At 46.1% G+C, this 19,052-nt stretch overlaps 1 protein-coding gene across 1 annotated transcript in view; it reads right to left on the bottom strand.

The window, feature by feature from the left end:
• Positions 1–3,738: 3,738 nt before the first annotated feature.
• Positions 3,739–19,052, bottom strand: part of LOC138293897 (galactosylceramide sulfotransferase-like) — a 41,764-nt gene continuing 26,450 nt past the window's right edge. Inside the window, exon 2 of the mRNA XM_069233187.1 lies at positions 3,739–4,882. Within this exon, the coding sequence (XP_069089288.1) occupies positions 3,739–4,882 (1,144 nt within the window). The remainder of the gene's footprint in view (positions 4,883–19,052) is intronic.

Here is a 19,052-nt window from a genome sequence, read left to right as displayed (position 1 = left end):
GGGCATATTTATACTCTGTTTGCGCCGAATGTGCGTCAAAATTTTTGACGCACATTCGGCGCAAACACTGCCCCATATTTATACTTTGACGTCCGACCCGCGGGCGTCAAAGTTCCACCATGTGCGTCATTTTTTAGAAGGGGGAACCAGCCTTGCGTTAATTATATGCAAGGTAGGCGGTCCCTTCCAAAAAATGACTTTAAGGCCTGTGCCCCATATTTATACTCTGACGTCATTTTGACGCACACGAGGGGGCAGGCCTTAAAAAACGGCGCCCAGCCTGATGGGCGCCGTTTTTTAACGCCTGGGTCAGGGCAGGCGTTAAGGGACCTGTGGGCTCAGAAGGAGCCCAGAGATGCCCTCCCATGCCCCCAGGGACACCCCCTGCCACCCTTGCCCACCCCAGGTGGACACCCAAGGATGGAGGGACCCATCCCAGGGAAGTTAAGGTAAGTTCAGGTAAGTATTTTTTTTCGTATTTTTCTTGTGGCATAGGGGGGCCTGATTTGTGCCCTCCTACATGCCACTATGCCCAATGACCATGCCCAGGGGACATAAGTCCCCTGGGCATGGCCATTGGGCAAGGGGGCATGACTCCTGTCTTTGCTAAGACAGGAGTCATTTCAATGGGGGTTGGGCGTCAAAAAAATTGGCGCAAATCGGGTTGAGGCCAAAATTTTGCCTCAGACCTGACTTGCCCCATTTTTTTACGCCCAAGCTCCATTTTCCCCTACGCCGGCGATGCCTGGTGTGAGTCATTTTTTTTTACGCACACCAGTCCGCAGCGCCGGCTAACGTCATCCAATTAATAAGGCGCCCGCATGGCGCTTTGGAATGGCGTTAAAATTTTTGACGCACAACTGCGTTGGCGCAGTTGTGCATCAAAAAGTATAAATATGGGCCAATTGTATTTTGTACGTTTGCGCCATTTTTGCATCAGAAAATGGCGCAAATCCGGCACTAAAAAAGTATAAATATGGGGCTAAATACTTTAGTACATACGTTTTGTCTCTAACCGCCAGCGGGAATTTGTACTTTTTTAGCTTCATGCACTGGTTAATGTCATTTAAGTGAGTTAGTATCTGGACTCTTTTCTTTTTTCTAAAGAGCTTAGTCCCATATTTATACTTTTTTAGCGCCGCATTTGTGTCATTTTTTTAAGCAAAAGCCGCGCAAACTTGCAAAATACAATTGTATTTTGTAAGTTTGTGCCGTTTTTGCGTCAAAAAGAGGCGCAAATGTGGCGCTAAAAAAGTATAAATACGGGCCTTAATTTGTGCATTTGGCCATTTATTGTCAGTATTATGGCATAGTGTATTTGGTTTAGAACGTATTTTCTTCCTAAACAGTGGAGATATATCAAGTATTTCATATATTAATAGTTTTATAAACGCATATACCACTCTATGCAACTGCTACCTGTGGTCTTGGGCCCATATTTATACTTTTTGACGCAAAACTGCGCTAACGACGCAATTCCGGCGCAAACGGAGTATAAATATGCCCCTTGGTCTGACGGAAAGGTGTAAATTAAGGAGTGTGTGTCTTGTTTGAACTCATAAGTACTTTGTAAGCTTAGCCTCTGTATTACCTACCATGTACAGAGGACTTACCAGAGGGCAGCTAACCTTTGTAAGGCATGTACATGTGAAATATGTGCAACATGTCCACTTGGCTTCTGAGTCGTATTTGACTGACAATCTCCTCCCAAGATGCAGGAAGGACAAAAAAATACTTTAAAATATATATATATATTCCGTCAGGTTGAATGCCCGGATTATTTGAACAACCTGTGAAACTTCACATTTAAACTATTTTCTTTGACAAATCATGTGTGGGCGGTTGGATATTTTTCAAAAGATATACTTCGGCAAAGTAAGCGGCTCACCTTGGGGGAATTTTGCACTCAGTCATAAAGTACTATAGTATTTCACAAATGCCCCTTCAGAACTGGTTTTGAAACCTGACAGCCTTGACTTTTGCCAACAATATTATTTGGTTAAATGCATCATTTGGCTTCATTTTTTTCTAATTGGTCTACATGTGAAAAATACCTTTTGGGCATGAGAGGGTAGTAACCCTCGATCGCTTAACTAGTTGCAGGTTTTTTCAGGTTTTTGACCCCCAATTTCTTTAAAAAAAAAAAATCACCATCCAGCACTAATTTGGGCTCAATCAGTTCATCCACAAGATTATAGTTCCGGTGAGCGCTGCACTGTCTGCCCAGAAGTGAATTATTTTTTATCCCTTTTTGGGAGAATCTTCCTCTATGCCACACTGTAGTATGCATCAGTATTTTAGTATTGTAGAGTTAACGGGAATAGCCCAGGTGGAAATTCACTTAACCAGCTACAAAGAGTTTTACTATAGTGAATTAAAAGCAAGGGGCATCGTAGTTGTTGGGAAAAATTTACAACGGAAACTAAATGATTTCAATAACCATATCCAAAATACTACTGGCATAGTGTCATTGTTTCCACAGTGCTTTGGTGGTTGTTCAAGGCCCACAAGAACCCTAGCTTATTCCAGCAGAAACACAGACTTAGTTTTGCCAGTAACTCTGTACTGCCTTCTGGTGGATGCATGACCAGGTGCAGGATCACACCTCTGCCAATCTCTCTTCAGGGCCCCTCTTGTTTCAATGTCTCCGGCCATGTCTTTTTTGCTGTAGCCCTCTGCCCACTTCTGAAACCTCGTTCATATGCCTTCCCATTGAGTCGGATCTGCAGAGGCCTCCACAGAGCAAATCTCCTTTTATCTTTACATTCTGTCTGAAGAGCCAGGGTTCACTCTTTCACACCACAACGTAAAGCAAACCTCCTTTCTTCTCTAAATCCTATCTGAAGGGCTTGGGTTCACTTTTTCACACCAGAATAACAGGATAACAGATTGGTTGGCCCTGACACCATAGAAACTGATTGAGGTAAAACGTGCTGTATTATATTGACCTATCCTACGCTCCACGTAGAAAATACACCTATTTTTACTGTCTTTAGTTGTGGAGTTCCTAAAGAATTGTTTTTGAAATCTTGTTTTGTGTCTGATCCAGTAGCATCACCAGTCAGTTAGCGCTGCCTTGTGCAGTTGGTAAAAATTGCTACGTGCTTCCAGTAACTGATGCCCCAGGTATTCCACCAGTGGAGTGTTGCCTCGTACATTACATTCATTCGTGACTGCTGGTTCATCCAATCAATGACGAGAGGTGACTCTTACTTTTATTGAGTTGCCTCTTGCAGTCGATGACCAGAGGCAGCTCTTAAGACAGCTAGTGAGTGCTGTTTCCTGTAGGTGGTTAGTGAGCGGTGCCTTTTGTTGTTGGTAGAGTGCAGGACCTCTTCTAGCTATTGGTGAGTGCTGCCTCTTTCTGTCCAGCATCGTCACAGGTGCTCACAGTGACCAGTAGGCTTGAAATGTGCTTCTCTTGTTTACATGCGGGCTGCCTGGAAGAGACCTTTTGTTATGTTACTTCAGGAGACTGTCATTAGAAGCCTCTCCACCCTAACTTAGCACTGTCAAGCTTCTACACCCTGGCACTTCACTGACATTGAACCTCTCTAATGACCCCAATGAACATAAGAACAGTTTCATCCTGTTTCCGATGGACAGGGCCTTCTCTATCCACAGCAAACTTGAGACGGCATCTCCTCATGTTGAAAGCTGATCGTTGGGTGTAAAGTCTGACCTAGCTGTAATGAAACTGTCATCATATCCCTTATGAGGATGTCTGTCAACCACTGTTTAGTCCAACGGAAGCGTTTTCATGTCTCTGCCATACTGTCGTTGATATAGATAAGTGTGAAAGCGGAGTTCAGGCAAGACTAGACGGAAGCACTTTTCGTATTCCAGTGAGGAAAGGTTTCTCCGTAGGTTGTACCCCAAGATCTTGGTGGTGTCTGGCTGCCATGGACGGAGGTTGTCTGATGTCTTTTCGGGTCCCACTGGACCTCCATCAAGACAGGATTTCCTGGTCTGTCTTGTCAGTGACTCCAAAACCTCCAACTCTTTCTTCATTCTCGTGTGTCCATAGCATTGGATTTTCTTCCAGAAAGTCCTGTTGAAGTGTTCATACAAGTCTACATCCAGTTGGTTCCAGGTTCTAATCTGCTGAGACTTGTCTCGGTCAATTGTCACTCTGCTGCCTTGGGGTCTGGTGTTCAGTCGTACATAAACCAGGTCTTCAAAATCCAAACTTAAAAGTTCCTTGACAAGAATTAAAGACTCATCAAAGTACTCTGCAATCATTACTAGGTGAAAATCCTTCTCCAGTTTTTCGAGATCTTTTTGCCAAGTCTCATCGACCCGTTCTCTGGTACTGTTCAAACCCAGGTCAAATGTCATTGGGTTTTTGGCCAAGCCATTTGTGATATACCTAGAGTCATAATAGTGATGTGGGGCTGCAAGAAATGTGGTGAGAGGATTTCCTGAGATGTTCAACACCAGTTCGAATGCTGGCACAGTCGTTCTGTAGTAGGTGAACACTGATTCGAAGGTGCTCACTGGATCTCGGAGAATGGTGAGGTAGAAAGTGCTGCCAGGCATGACCTCCTGTACTGCAAGGACATCCAACCTCATGTGGCTGCAGAGGATGTTGAACTCTGTGGCCTCTCTTGGAAGATCTTCCACAAACCCCTTGGCAAACTTCTCTGGGTAGGCAAACTGGTAGGTATAGACTGGGAAAGCAAAAGTGAGCCCCCGCTTCTCCCCAAGCCGGAAGAGAATGTTCTGGAAAGTGCTGCTACCAGTTTTGTGCGTTTTCAGGAACACAATGTTTCGACTTCTTATTTGGCTATTTGGGGAGCAGTCCTTTCCACTCTGGGTCTCCACATCTGACTCAAACTGTCCTGTCTCTCTGCTAGTGCTATGTCCTTTCCCAGCTGTCTTCCTGCAATGGAGAAGAACAGGTGCAATTAGATATTTTATAAAGTGCATGTGAACTGTGAGAGATTTCACATTTAATGCAAGGTTTGGGAATTCTCACAATCAAAATTTCCCCATAAGCAGAAAAGCCAAAATTTCTTCTGGATACTTCTAACTGCAGGTTCCTTAACTTTTGAATTATTGCTAGGTGCCAGGCTGAATCTGTAACTATTCAAAGCAACTGCTTGTGCATGCCATTAGGTCTGCAGTGGATCCGCATTGCCATCACACCGTTCCGAGAACTGACAACATGGAGCCTTATGAAGGAGTCACCTCTGCACAGAAATCAGTTCCATTCATTCTGCGCCTACAGACACAAATCTGGAGCTCTGTTGCCTATTTTTCACGGGTGTATACTGGCTCCAAAAACCTGTTTTCCAGACAGCATGTTATGTAAATTGTCTCTCAGACCACAGGCTTTAAACCGTGCCATGGCTGCAGGAAGCAGATGTTAATCCCAAATCTACACAATATCTGCAGGTGATGTCCAGGTTCGAAGCACAACTCTGCTCTGCGATAAACGCTTTCTGAAGCCCACCAGGAAGCAGAAAGTGAAGCTGTATGTCACGGATCAAAAGAAACGGAATAGGCAGGGGTGTAGTTTGGTCAATATGATTTTTTTTTTTTGGGGGGGGGGGGGGTTAGCTTCAGATTTCCCAAAAATCATGCCAGCACATGATGTAAAATACATTATAGGACAAGCGCTCAAGAGGGGCTTAAGAGTCAGTCGAAAGGAGATGAATGTGGATTGGTAGGTGTACTAAGTGAGAAAAAGTGCATTATTTTGTGAAATAACCAACGTTTTTTAAGTCTTTTCAAACAGACAGAGAGGTTGAGTGTGCATTTTTGTCTGTGTGTAAAAATTCTCGGTAAAATCCGACAGACTCCTCCTCACTATACCCAACTCAAATCACATGTACCCAACTATTTATCAGAAAATACATTTAATAGGGGGTGTAACACCCCTCCTCCCCCAAAGCTACACCCCTAGGAGTAGATCATGTAGCATACCAGATCCCACTCCACGTTGGGTGGCCGCTCCAGGTCCCAGTCCTCTGGTATGGCAAAGACTAAGTCGAGGGACCAGAGTCACCACAAAATCAACAAGTTCAAGAAGGACTTTTCACCTTCTCTTCATGTTGCTCTGGGGAGAAGTTGCTCAGCTGCCACTAATGCATCATCTGAGTCCAAACCCACAGTGAACTGATCCCAATGCACTCTGAGTTCCCCAGGCTGTTGTTGATACTGCAGTGATAGTGGTCTTGAGGGAGGGCAAGCTGTAGCATTTTAGGACTCCCACTTGAGCACTTTTGGGCCATATGGACCTTCAGGACCGCAGCAGACCTGCCCCTGGTCTGACTGAACCCATTTGGGCCTCTTTCCAGACCGTTACCTGGCACCGACCCAGTGCCAGAGGCTCTATTGATTCTGACAGCTCCTGTACTGGTGCTGCCTCAACTTCAGTAGTGCCTACTCTGGGTCCGGCCCAGACGCCTGTCTGCTGTCCAGTACTGGCATCAGCCCATGCCAAGCCTCGTTATGATATTACTAAGGCACAATCTCTAACTTTGGATTACTCACATCCTCTTCCCCAGCACCAGTTCTATCTTAAGTTGGAAAACCTGTTCATATCTGATTCTGACACCGTTTGAGGGCTTCAAGATGCTCCACGTGGTAAGGATGACGACGAGGAGGCAGGCAATTTGCTTCCCCCTCATTGCATAGACGCTTTCCTCTACTTAGACCTAAAGAATGCCAGTCACTTAGATAAGGCAACTGAGACTGAATTGGTCCACTGAGGAGAGTACCTCCTTAATGGTAGAAGTTAAAGAGCAGCAGAAGTCTCCATTTGTCAGCTGCCTACAATGCAGTGGTGGCTCTGCTTCACGGCTTATCCCTGCCACCTGTGAGCCACCACATAATTCATGGAGCCACCGCTAAATTAAAATATTTCATTTAATTTAGCAGTGTTAGTGCAAAAACAACGTTCGTGTTTACATGAACTCTGCAGTGCTCAGGTTAGCCCTCTCAGCCTCTCCACTAGGCTCCTGATGACAGAGGAGAAGGTGGCTGAGCGATGACCCCGCTACAGTTTTGTTTGAAAACACTGTAGATGGGTGTCTGGATTTTCGCATGTGTGGGGCATAGTTCAACTACGCTCCCCTAACACAGGCACAATCATTTTTATTTAGCGAACATACTGCGCATATTTTAGGCAGCATTGTATATCTGCTAAAATGGGACTGTCATGGCGAACATCCATGCATCCCTGGAACCAATGAGGAGCAGGGCCCGGCACTGTCTCACCTTCTGATAGGACTTGAAGCTCAGCTCTATCAACAAGCTGGGAGAGGGCTTGGAGTGGTTCTTCTTGAGGTGGGTTAGAAATCCGGGCATGCTTGTTCCAATGTACAGTGCCAGATTTCTGCTCTGTTTTTGCCATGGAGTCTCTGAGTTCCCAGCAAAAGAAGAAAGGTATTTAAGTTTAATGTGTTTAAAGGTGTCATTGAGAATGAGGGTGAGAATCAATGAGTGAGTGAGGAGTATGAATAAGGGAAAGTGAGAGTGAGTAAAGTAGTGTGATTGAGTTAGAACGAATGAATGAGTGACGGGAGATTGAGAAAGGAGTGAGAGTGAGTCAGGGGTACCTCTATCAATGGTGCAGCAAGTGCAAATGCACCAGGGCTTAGAGGCCCTGTTGCAACTGCACCTGCTGCACTATTATGACAGGACACCTGTGTAGGAAGTTGGCTCTGTATGTGCTATTTCAAAGTAAGGAATAGCATGCACAGAGTCCAAGGGTTCCCCTTAGAGGTAAAATAGTGGTAAAAATAGATAATACTAATGCTCTATTTTGTGGTAGTGTGGTCGAGCAGTAGGCTTATCCAAGGAGTAGTGTTAAGCATTTGTTGTACATACACATAGACAATAAATGAGGTACACACACTCAGAGACAAATCCAGCCAATAGGTTTTTATATAGAAAAATATCTTTTCTTAGTTTATTTTAAGAACCACAGGTTCAAATTCTACATGTAATATCTCATTCGAAAGGTATTGCAGGTAAGTACTTTAGGAACTTCAAATCATCAAAATTGCATGTATACTTTTCAAGTTATTCGCAAATAGCTGTTTTAAAAGTGGACACAGTGCAATTTTCACAGTTCCTGGGGGAGGTAAGTATTTGTTAGGTTAACCAGGTAAGTAAGACACTTACAGGGCTTAGTTCTTGGTCCAAGGTAGCCCACCGTTGGGGGTTCAGAGCAACCCCAAAGTCACCACACCAGCAGCTCAGGGCCGGTCAGGTGCAGAGTTCCAAGTGGTGCCCAAAACACATAGGATAGAATGGAGAGAAGGGGGTGCCCCGGTTCCGGTCTGCTTGCAGGTAAGTACCCGCGTCTTCGGAGGGCAGACCAGGGGGGTTTTGTAGGGCACCGGGGGGGACACAAGTCCACACAGAAATTTCACCCTCAGCGGCGCGGGGGCGGCCGGGTGCAGTGTAGAAACAAGCGTCGGGTTCGCAATGTTAGTCTATGAGAGATCTCGGGATCTCTTCAGCGCTGCAGGCAGGCAAGGGGGGGATTCCTCGGGGAAACCTCCACTTGGGCAAGGGAGAGGGACTCCTGGGGGTCACTTCTCCGGTGAAAGTCCGGTCCTTCAGGTCCTGGGGGCTGCGGGTGCAGGGTCTCTCCCAGGCGTCGGGACTTTAGGTTCAAAGAGTCGCGGTCAGGGGAAGCCTCGGGATTCCCTCTGCAGGCGGCGCTGTGGGGGCTCAGGGGGGACAGGTTTTGGTACTCACAGTATCAGAGTAGTCCTGGGGTCCCTCCTGAGGTGTTGGATCGCCACCAGCCGAGTCGGGGTCGCCGGGTGCAGTGTTGCAAGTCTCACGCTTCTTGCGGGGAGCTTGCAGGGTTCTTTAAAGCTGCTGGAAACAAAGTTGCAGCTTTTCTTGGAGCAGGTCCGCTGTCCTCGGGAGTTTCTTGTCTTTTCGAAGCGGGGGCAGTCCTCAGAGGATGTCGAGGTCGCTGGTCCCTTTGGAAGGCGTCGCTGGAGCAGGATCTTTGGAAGGCAGGAGACAGGCCGGTGAGTTTCTGGAGCCAAGGCAGTTGTCGTCTTCTGGTCTTCCGCTGCAGGGGTTTTCAGCTGGGCAGTCCTTCTTCTTGTAGTTGCAGGAATCTGATTTTCTAGGGTTCAGGGTAGCCCTTAAATACTAAATTTAAGGGCGTGTTTAGGTCTGGGGGGTTAGTAGCCAATGGCTACTAGCCCTGAGGGTGGGTACACCCTCTTTGTGCCTCCTCCCAAGGGGAGGGGGTCACAATCCTAACCCTATTGGGGGAATCCTCCATCTGCAAGATGGAGGATTTCTAAAAGTTAGAGTCACTTCAGCTCAGGACACCTTAGGGGCTGTCCTGACTGGTCAGTGACTCCTCCTTGTTTTTCTCATTATCTTCTCCGGCCTTGCCGCCAAAAGTGGGGCCTGGCCGGAGGGGGCGGGCAACTCCACTAGCTGGAGTGTCCTGCTGGGTTGGCACAAAGGAGGTGAGCCTTTGAGGCTCACCGCCAGGTGTGACAATTCCTGCCTGGGGGAGGTGTTAGCATCTCCACCCAGTGCAGGCTTTGTTACTGGCCTCAGAGTGACAAAGGCACTCTCCCCATGGGGCCAGCAACATGTCTCGGTTTGTGGCAGGCTGCTAAAACTAGTCAGCCTACACAGATAGTCGGTTAAGTTTCAGGGGGCACCTCTAAGGTGCCCTCTGTGGTGTATTTTACAATAAAATGTACACTGGCATCAGTGTGCATTTATTGTGCTGAGAAGTTTGATACCAAACTTCCCAGTTTTCAGTGTAGCCATTATGGTGCTGTGGAGTTCGTGTTTGACAAACTCCCAGACCATATACTCTTATGGCTACCCTGCACTTACAATGTCTAAGGTTTTGTTTAGACACTGTAGGGGTACCATGCTCATGCACTGGTACCCTCACCTATGGTATAGTGCACCCTGCCTTAGGGCTGTAAGGCCTGCTAGAGGGGTGTCTTACCTATACTGCATAGGCAGTGAGAGGCTGGCATGGCACCCTGAGGGGAGTGCCATGTCGACTTACTCGTTTTGTCCTCACTAGCACACACAAGCTGGCAAGCAGTGTGTCTGTGCTGAGTGAGAGGTCTCCAGGGTGGCATAAGACATGCTGCAGCCCTTAGAGACCTTCCTTGGCATCAGGGCCCTTGGTACTAGAAGTACCAGTTACAAGGGACTTATCTGGATGCCAGGGTCTGCCAATTGTGGATACAAAAGTACAGGTTAGGGAAAGAACACTGGTGCTGGGGCCTGGTTAGCAGGCCTCAGCACACTTTCAATTGTAAACATAGCATCAGCAAAGGCAAAAAGTCAGGGGGCAACCATGCCAAGGAGGCATTTCCTTACAACCTGTATTCCAGGAGGCCAAATCAGCCTCTGTACACCAGTAGTTGTGACGGTCAGTGATTGTGAAAGTGTGTGCAGGTGCATTTGTGAGTGAGAAACTGAGAGTATGATACTATTTGTTTGTGAGGGCACCAAGGGCAAATTTTGAAAACAGTGAGGTTAACCCGTCGCAAGTATTATGCCCCACCACCTTCAGGGATCGCCAACTGTCACTGCTAACATGGCAACTATGCCAATTCTATTAACAGAAGCTTTAAGCCTGGACCTTTTAAGTCTGAGGTTGGAAGTTCATGCTTCCACCAGTAAGCTAAATTCTAACAGGTTTTCTAATCTGCCTCTGGTCAGTCAAAGCCCATAAGTGCATTCAACAAAAGAGTTAGGACCATATTTATACTTTTTTAGCGCTGCATTTGCGCCGCTTTTTGACGCAAAAACGGTGCAAACTTACAAAATACAATTGGGCCATATTTATACTTTTTGACGCAAAACTGCGCCAACGCAGTTTTGCGTAAAAAAAAATTGCGCCGTCTAATGCCATTTGGAAGCGCCATGCGGGCGTCAAATTTATACTTTGACGTACGGCGGCGCAACCAACAGGTGGGAGTCATTATTTTGTGACGCACACAGCGTCGGTCTGTCGTAAAGGAAACCAACGTAAATGCGACGCACATCACTGTGGGTCGATTTACGACAGCGCAATCGTGAAAACGCCATTTTTTTTCACGCTATTGCGTTACATTTTTGCGCGAAAACTGCCCTTTCAGGAGAGGAGACCCAAAATGGATCCTAGATGCCCCAACAGACCCCAGGAGGATGAGAGCAGACCAGGACCCAGCCAGGAGGAAGCATACAGGAACCAGGACATTAAAAAAAAAAAAAGAAAGTGTCGCTTCAGTGCAGAGGAGCAGGAAATCCTGGTGAAAGAGGTGACGGAACACCAGCACCAACTTTTCATCTCCTCAAAATTGCCACTCAGTAGGAGAGAGGCCATCTGGAAACAAATTGTGGACAAGATTAACAGTGTGGCTGAAGAACGCCGGACAGTCACCGAGTGTAAGAAACGCTGGCATGACTGCAAACGTAGGACCAAAGAGAAAATGGCCAGGAACAGGAAGGCAGCAATGCAGACTGGATGGGGGAGTCCAGCACAACAGGAGGCCCTGGACCACATGGAGGAGATGGTCGCAGCCGTCATCCCGGAGGAGATCGTCACAGGGATTCAAGGACTGGACAGCGCAGACTACCACGACACAACGCACATGCAGGGTAAGTCGCATGGGGAATTCAAATGCAATAATGAGGATTGTAAGCAGGGGGGGGATACCTACTACACAATGCATGTAAGTCAGCACATATATGAAGTGGCATGGGGAAAGGGGCACGGCAGGGGGGCATGCCCAGTACTGACCGAAGATGGGGCACGACAAAATACAGCAACCACAACAGTCCCACGGGGACATCCTGTAATTACAACAAGAGAGCCAAGGGAAAGCAGTGACAGGTGGGAAGGACACTACCTCAAATCCACATCCAGGCACTTGTCTTGCAAAATCTATTCCCCATCAACTAGGTCCCTACCTGTAATGCTGTAGCAAATACAACAACTGCAACTTAACTGCCACCACAGTTGACAATAACACCTCTCATCTCTGTGCAGCTATAGCACCAAATGGCAGGAACCCCACCCTGGAACATACATACCTAAAATAGGGGGTGAGGATGACATCTGCAATTACTCCTAGAAATAAGACAAAGGTACCAGTACACTCAAATGCTGAATGTCCATAACTGACACATACATAACCCTAAGTAAACAGCAATAGGAGCCACACAGCACTAACAACACACACATGCTGCATACGTCAGGGTCCCTCACGTGCCTGGCTAACAAGGCTACATCACTAATGTCATACTGCTCAGACAACAACATTGAGGAGGGGACACAGGCAACTGGTCACTGAAACACATCTGCACAGTCTTACAAAAAAATAGGACATTCATACGATAAACAGGCCAATCCAGTAAGACACACATTATACCCCATCATATACAAACATCAACAATGTTTACATCCATACCACATCCTAACATTGACATGCATAGGTAATGCCACGTAACATGTACAGTTCATGCAATGTGAATAAAAAGTGTATGGGGCAGGGCCTGAGAGGCAAGTGTGCTGGCAGGGCAGTCACAACACCCACAGTCAGTCAAAGTGTAGTGTGGCAAGTGAAACGTATACTTTGCGCATTAGCCTCAGGCTGGAGGCCTTTGTGCATCTTACCCTGAATGTACTAATACTCATTTGCTCACATCTAAGAGCCTCAGAGCACTTTGCACTAAATGATTCTCATTGCCCTTCCTATCAGTTAATGTAGCAAATAGTCAGTCCTAGGGTGTTGTTAATTAGTCAAATCACCCTGTTTTGCCCACTTCTGCACTGGAGTTTGCCAGAACATATTCACTCTGTGCCCCAGTCAAGGATACCGTCTGGTACGTTGCTGATAGATGTGGTAGGGTTGAAGGTCTGGCATTCCTGCGTAGGGAAACCTTGTCATCACCATGACATATGTCTTTTAAATTCACTTCCTCGTCCCAAGACACGCATGGGGGAGTTTCCAAACATAAATTCACAACTAGATGCTGCCTGCCTTGCTGCTGATGCACAACCAGATCCCAGCCCATTCCTCTGATATGAGGGATGATGTCTCCCCTGTGATTCAGACAGGCAAGCTCCAAACTTAACATGCTGTGCTATACATAGAACAAGCAGAGGGAGAGTAGAAACTGTTAGGCACCATGATAGTTGTGTACTAATGTATTAGTCTCCTGCGGACTATTTCAATTCTAACAGTGTGCATTGTTTGGGTTATTGGGACTCACACCTAAATTCCTACAAGTCAGTTGTACAATGAAACTTCATATCAAACAAATACTGTCTTTGTCATTTGTGTATGGGAACATACCGGAAAAGATAGAAATGTGTAGGACCTGAGTGACCACCACTTCCCTGAGAAGTTCCAAAGATGTCATGCGCTCGGATGTCTAAACATTCCTTTGATGTGGGAGACCAGAGGCACTGCTAGTTAGTCTGAGCTAAATTGAATATCTGGGTGACAGAGTTATATACAAGTGGGTCAAACTTAGTCCCCCACACCATTAGCTATCCTGCTGCCTAGAAAGCCAAGAATCACATGTAGGATAATGAGAGCCCACCCAACAAAATGTCCCTCCATAACAATAGTGAAACACAGAGGGAGGAGTAGGACAAAAAAACGCCTATTTCTAAATAATTACAAAGCAACACCTAGAGGCGACCTGGCAGACATGTCTGAAAGATCCATATCATACATGTGACACACAGGTGGGCCATAGGCCTACAACAATGCCCTATGACGGACAGCAGATACCAAGACAAACACAGAGTACAAAGTTAAGGCATCCAAAGGCTTGTATCTTAAAGCAAAATTGTCACAACACAGACACACTAATTGTACCCTGTTTCATTGCAGAGGAACACGGATCTCCTGCCGATATGCCTGTCCATGAGTTCCCTGATGACATGGATGACGAGACCATCAACCTCCCACAAGAGACCCTTGACATGGTCCTTGCAAGCCTCCAAACCCCACCTTCAGTCACAAGGAGGAGCACAGAAGAAGCAGCCACCACAGTAGAACCACCCGCCACCCCAATTGTAAGACCTGCCAGCTCCAACACAGCTGAGGACTCTGACGACACTGGCACCAGCTTCGAAAGAACTGTCGTTGGGGTCCAGCGGGAGCTGGCCAAGGAGGTGCGGGTGGGGATGCAAACCATGGCAGCCAGCCTTGAGGGGGTGCGTTCGTGCATTTTGTCAACTGCTGATCAGGCAGCTGCAATGCAAGCCAGAACATCGCTCTTGGAGGAACTTCTAAAAACACAGAAGGAAATCTGCACAGCTGTCATCCAGTTGACACAACAACTCCAACTGCAAGCCAGTCAACGTGTGCACGAATGCAACATCGAACCCCTCAGGGCCGACCTGGCTGCCTACCATCGGGATGTGGCTGCCGTTCTGAAAAACCAGCAGGCCCTCCTTGCTGCAGTACTGCCCTTCATTACTCGACAGGGATCAGCCCCCGGGATGTCTGCCTCCATGTCTTCTAACACTGAGGTGTGTGTTGCCCCTTCACAACCAACAACAACAAGGATACACCAGGCAACACACACATCAGAAGAAGAAGACATGGAACAGATAACATTCACACGCAAGAGTACCCGGAAGCCCTAGTCCCTGCACCATGGCCTACTCTGACCAAGGTCCTACGTTTTGACACATGCCAGTCTCACTACAACTACCCTCAATGACTGTTCGGCAATCCACTGTATGACTTGTCCCCATTGCCAGTGAATGTCTCTCTCCTACCATTTGGCAATTCATGTTCCTCTGCACCGTCTGTGACCTCACCCCAGCATGTCAGGAGCATCATCCACACCCCGTCTGTAGGATCACCATGTAAGAATGCACCAGAACGGACTCAGCTAACATTGTGAATGGACATTTTGCATTACACCACCTACAAATAAATATCACTTGCACACCTATTGTGTCTCTGTGTCATTTCACACTTCAACTGTGCAGTAGATAACTCCAAAGTGGCTGTGTGGCAACCATGTAGATTCTCTATACTACTGTCCTGATTTCATGTATACTGAAACATCTGTGCAGTGGCCAGGATTGCATCATAGCTTCACTATACTGAGGAAAATAACTGATGAAGGTACTAAGCACACACAATCATGCTGTGTTGGACAGAATGATGCACCATCTACAGCTATTCTAGACAACTAATGGTGGCTGAGAAATGTAGGCACATGCAATACTAAAATTGGAAATTATGCTGTAAAATTAAAGGAATGATAAGCAAATTACACTGCATCAATCACCCTTACGGCGTATACTTCCATGAAGGAAAGTCATGCTGAATCAGTACACACATGATGTAGGTCAGCAATGACAGCAACAAGACAAGAGTGTGAACAAATCCTCATCTACAAAGCTCTCCCAGAACTTCACAATGCTGTCCGACCTATCTATTTACCTACAATAACAAGTCGGGAAGCACTCTTTGTGAAGTAGGATACATACCAACCCCAAACCTTGATGATCAATGCACACTACCAATGTTGGCTCTCCCACATGGTGGACACTTACCAAGTTAGCACACGGGTAGCTGTAGTGCTTTCCTCTTATCTAGTTTTAAAGCACTAACATAACACAACAGAAATGCACTTCTGAGGTCAAAGAAGACTTTTATTGTTGTTAATTCTTCCCCAACCACAATATTTATGAATGACGAATTAGTAGCTTTCAAGCCCGCGTTAATCAAACAAAATATATCAGTTTGCAATATACACAGCAGGTTATATTTATAAGATATTGAATGCAAAGCAAAACAAATACTTCACCGTGTGGGAAACTATTTACAGCTTCATCTTTCTAAGGTCTGCAAGCTGATGACCCCTGTCAGCCGCGTGAAAGAGATTCATCTACCCACACGGGATTGCTGGCAGCTGGCGCCAAGCTCCAGCACGAGGTCCGGCAGATTCGAATCTGAATCTCTGCAGCCTGTGTCATTCGTTACAAAGGTGTGCCCCCTCCTCTCAGACCTGGGAAACTGAGCAAGCCTTTTGGAGACTGGCCAGGTCTCCAAGACTACTCCTGTTCCCAAGCTCAAGCGAAGAAAAACAACACCCATGTACTCTCTCTTATCATGTCTAGTCTACTGTGAGAAAAACATCCTGTGCAAAAACACAGCTTGGAAAAATACAGCTTGGATTCTCAACTGCAATGTCTAACTCCACGTTAAAGGCAATAGGCAGCTAACCTAGATATCAAATGCAATGTCATGTTAAAGGCAATAGGCAGCTAACCTAAATATCAAATGCAATGTCTAGTGTCATGTCAAAGCCAATAGGCAGCTGAGCTGAATACAAAATGCAATGTATAATATCATGTCAAAGCCCATAGGCAGCTGAGCTGAATATAAAATGCAATGTATAATATCATGTCAAAGCCAATAGGCAGCTGAGCTGAATACAAAATGCAATATATAATATCATGTCAAAGCCAATAGGCAGTTAAGCTGAATATAAAATGCAATATATAATATCATGTCAAAGCCAATAGGCAGAATATCTAATAGCATGTCAAAGTCAATAGGCAGCTAAACTGAATACATCATGTCAAAGCCAATAGGAATGCAATGTCAAAGCCAATAGGCGGCTAGACTGGATACAGCATGTCAAAGCCAATAGGCAGAATACAGAATGTAATGGCTAATGCAATGTCAAAGCCCATAGGCGGCTCAACTGAATACAGAAAGTAATGGCTAATGCCATGTCAAAGCCAATAGGCAGAATACAGAATGTAATGACTAATGCAATGTCAAAGCCCATAGGCGGCTAAACTGAATACAGAAAGTAATGGCTAATGCCATGTCAAAGCCCATAGGCGGCTCAACTGAACAAAACATACCATGTGCTACTGGTGAACATTGAGCAACTAATATGCGCAGTGGTGAAACACAAAGTCATTGGTCAAAACAAAATTTAACAAATGGCAGTACAGTAGCTGGCATGTTAAACCTCATTAGCCTGGGGATAGCGAGCATGGAACACAAATGTCATACTAAAACTTTCTGCTACACTGATGTCAAGGCTATGAAAAGGTAGCAACTAACGCATCAGGTAAAGGGTTAGCAAAATTTGTATTTCAAAGTAGTAATAAAAGAGGCAACTAAGGGAAAGGTAAACCTACACTGATCTAACCTGACTACTACTAACCCACAACTGTCCCTAACTAACCTAAGCTAAACTTACTCTACACATGTAACGAAACGATCTAAACATCAACCCCCCACCCACCATTAAGAGACAAGACACATGCAGGACAACACTTACTAACCTCCACACATACTATACTATCCTAAACAAAGATATATTTTTTTGTAATTTTTTTTTTTTTAATTTCTTTCCTTTTTTTTTTTTTTTAAATTAAACAGGAATCCCAACATTGCCCCCACCCACCCACCCACACAAAAATATTAGATAGAAAGAATAAGGACCCCCCACCCTCTTACCTAACACTAACTAAGCTAATTTCCTATACTTATCCTATAACTAACCCCCCAAACCCAACTAACAGTATGAAAAAGGAAAGAGGTGAGAGGGGAGGGGTAAAAGTTCAGGAGGGCAAAATGACTACAGATTTGCCCTCCGTAGTGTGCGCCGGATGGAGCGCACCTTCTTCTTCACCTCATTCATGTCCTCCGCAAGGTTGTTAACCTTGCGGATCAACCTGTCCAATTTTCTGGACAATGCCTGGAAGGCTGCAGGGTCAATAGGAGGGTCAGTGCTGGTCTGGGTGCCGGTGGAGGTGGAGGTTGTTGCTGGAGTGGAGTGGCCACGGGACAGCCCTGCTCCCAACACACGGCTGGGTCCAGTTCTGGATGAAGATGCCTGGTCCGTTGCTGTGTCCCCTTGGGCAGACCTGGTGGATGTAGTGGCGGTGGTTGTTGGTGGCACCGTTGGGGGAGCCTGTGGTGTGGCATATAACGCCCCGGAGGCCCGATCCGAATTATATCTGCGGGCCATCCTCCGATACCCACACTGCACCTGCAGGATGTGGCTGAACCTCATTGCACGGCGCTCGAAATGGTTGCGCTCTGCGGCACTCAGGTTTGCAGCTGTGAAGAGAAGAGGGAAATATTGAGCATTGAATTTACAGTGGGTTGAATACCACCATGGGTCATTTGTCCATTACTAGAAATGTATTTTTTGCAGCAATTGTTACAACATAGTTCACGGAAAGGCTCAGAGGAAGTACATGTGAATCCTGCATACCTAAGGGCATATCACACCTAGCATATACATGTCTCTACATGATGGATGACATCACCCTAAACTACTCAACCAAATCATACCTAAGGCATGAGACATTATGGCACCAGCTCTTCCGCATACTGACTTCACTACATATGTCATTCTATGTGATAACAATCACACTCCTCACTCAATGGCATTTGGAATTAGTTGTGGGCTAAGATTGAACCCCTGGCCCAGAATCATATGTCCACACTAGGGGTCAGATGTAGGAATCTTGAAATAACAACTAGCAATTATGCAAAGCAGAACGGTGTCTCTGACACCGTCTGCGAGTCGCTATGGGGTCCCGAAAACCCACCTCATGAACATCAATGATGTGGGTTCCAAGTTGCCCCACCGTAGCGACTATGGGCACTCACGGGGATGGAGGCCTGCTGGGACCAGCAGAAATCCATAGACGTGACTGCTTTTAAATGAAGCAAGTAATTTTTCCCCAAGTGTAGGCCGTTTACCTGAAAGGAAAATGAGCTGCAATTAGTTTAAAAACACAACAATTCAACTAGGAAATTTTCACGGTAATTATTGGTCCCTTAGACCACTGGCTGTTTTGTGCAGGATTATTTTGGTCAACTCACAAAGGTGAAGGTTTACAATGAGGACCCCTTCCAGTCAGCAAGTTGGTTACCATCCACTTCAAGTGGATGATAACAGCTACTCACTTTGCAACCACGTACTCGGTTGCAAATGGGATTGCCTACCACTGTGATTTGCAAGTAGGTCTGGTAAACCCCTTTATCATTTCCATTTTGAAAAGCATTTTCCTAACATGACCACCAAATACATTT

This window comes from Pleurodeles waltl, chromosome 4_2, assembly GCF_031143425.1.
Source record: "Pleurodeles waltl isolate 20211129_DDA chromosome 4_2, aPleWal1.hap1.20221129, whole genome shotgun sequence".
NCBI lineage: Eukaryota > Metazoa > Chordata > Amphibia > Caudata > Salamandridae > Pleurodeles > Pleurodeles waltl.
The sequence above is the reverse complement of the archived record's forward strand: the minus strand, read 5'-3'. Positions and strand labels throughout refer to the sequence as shown.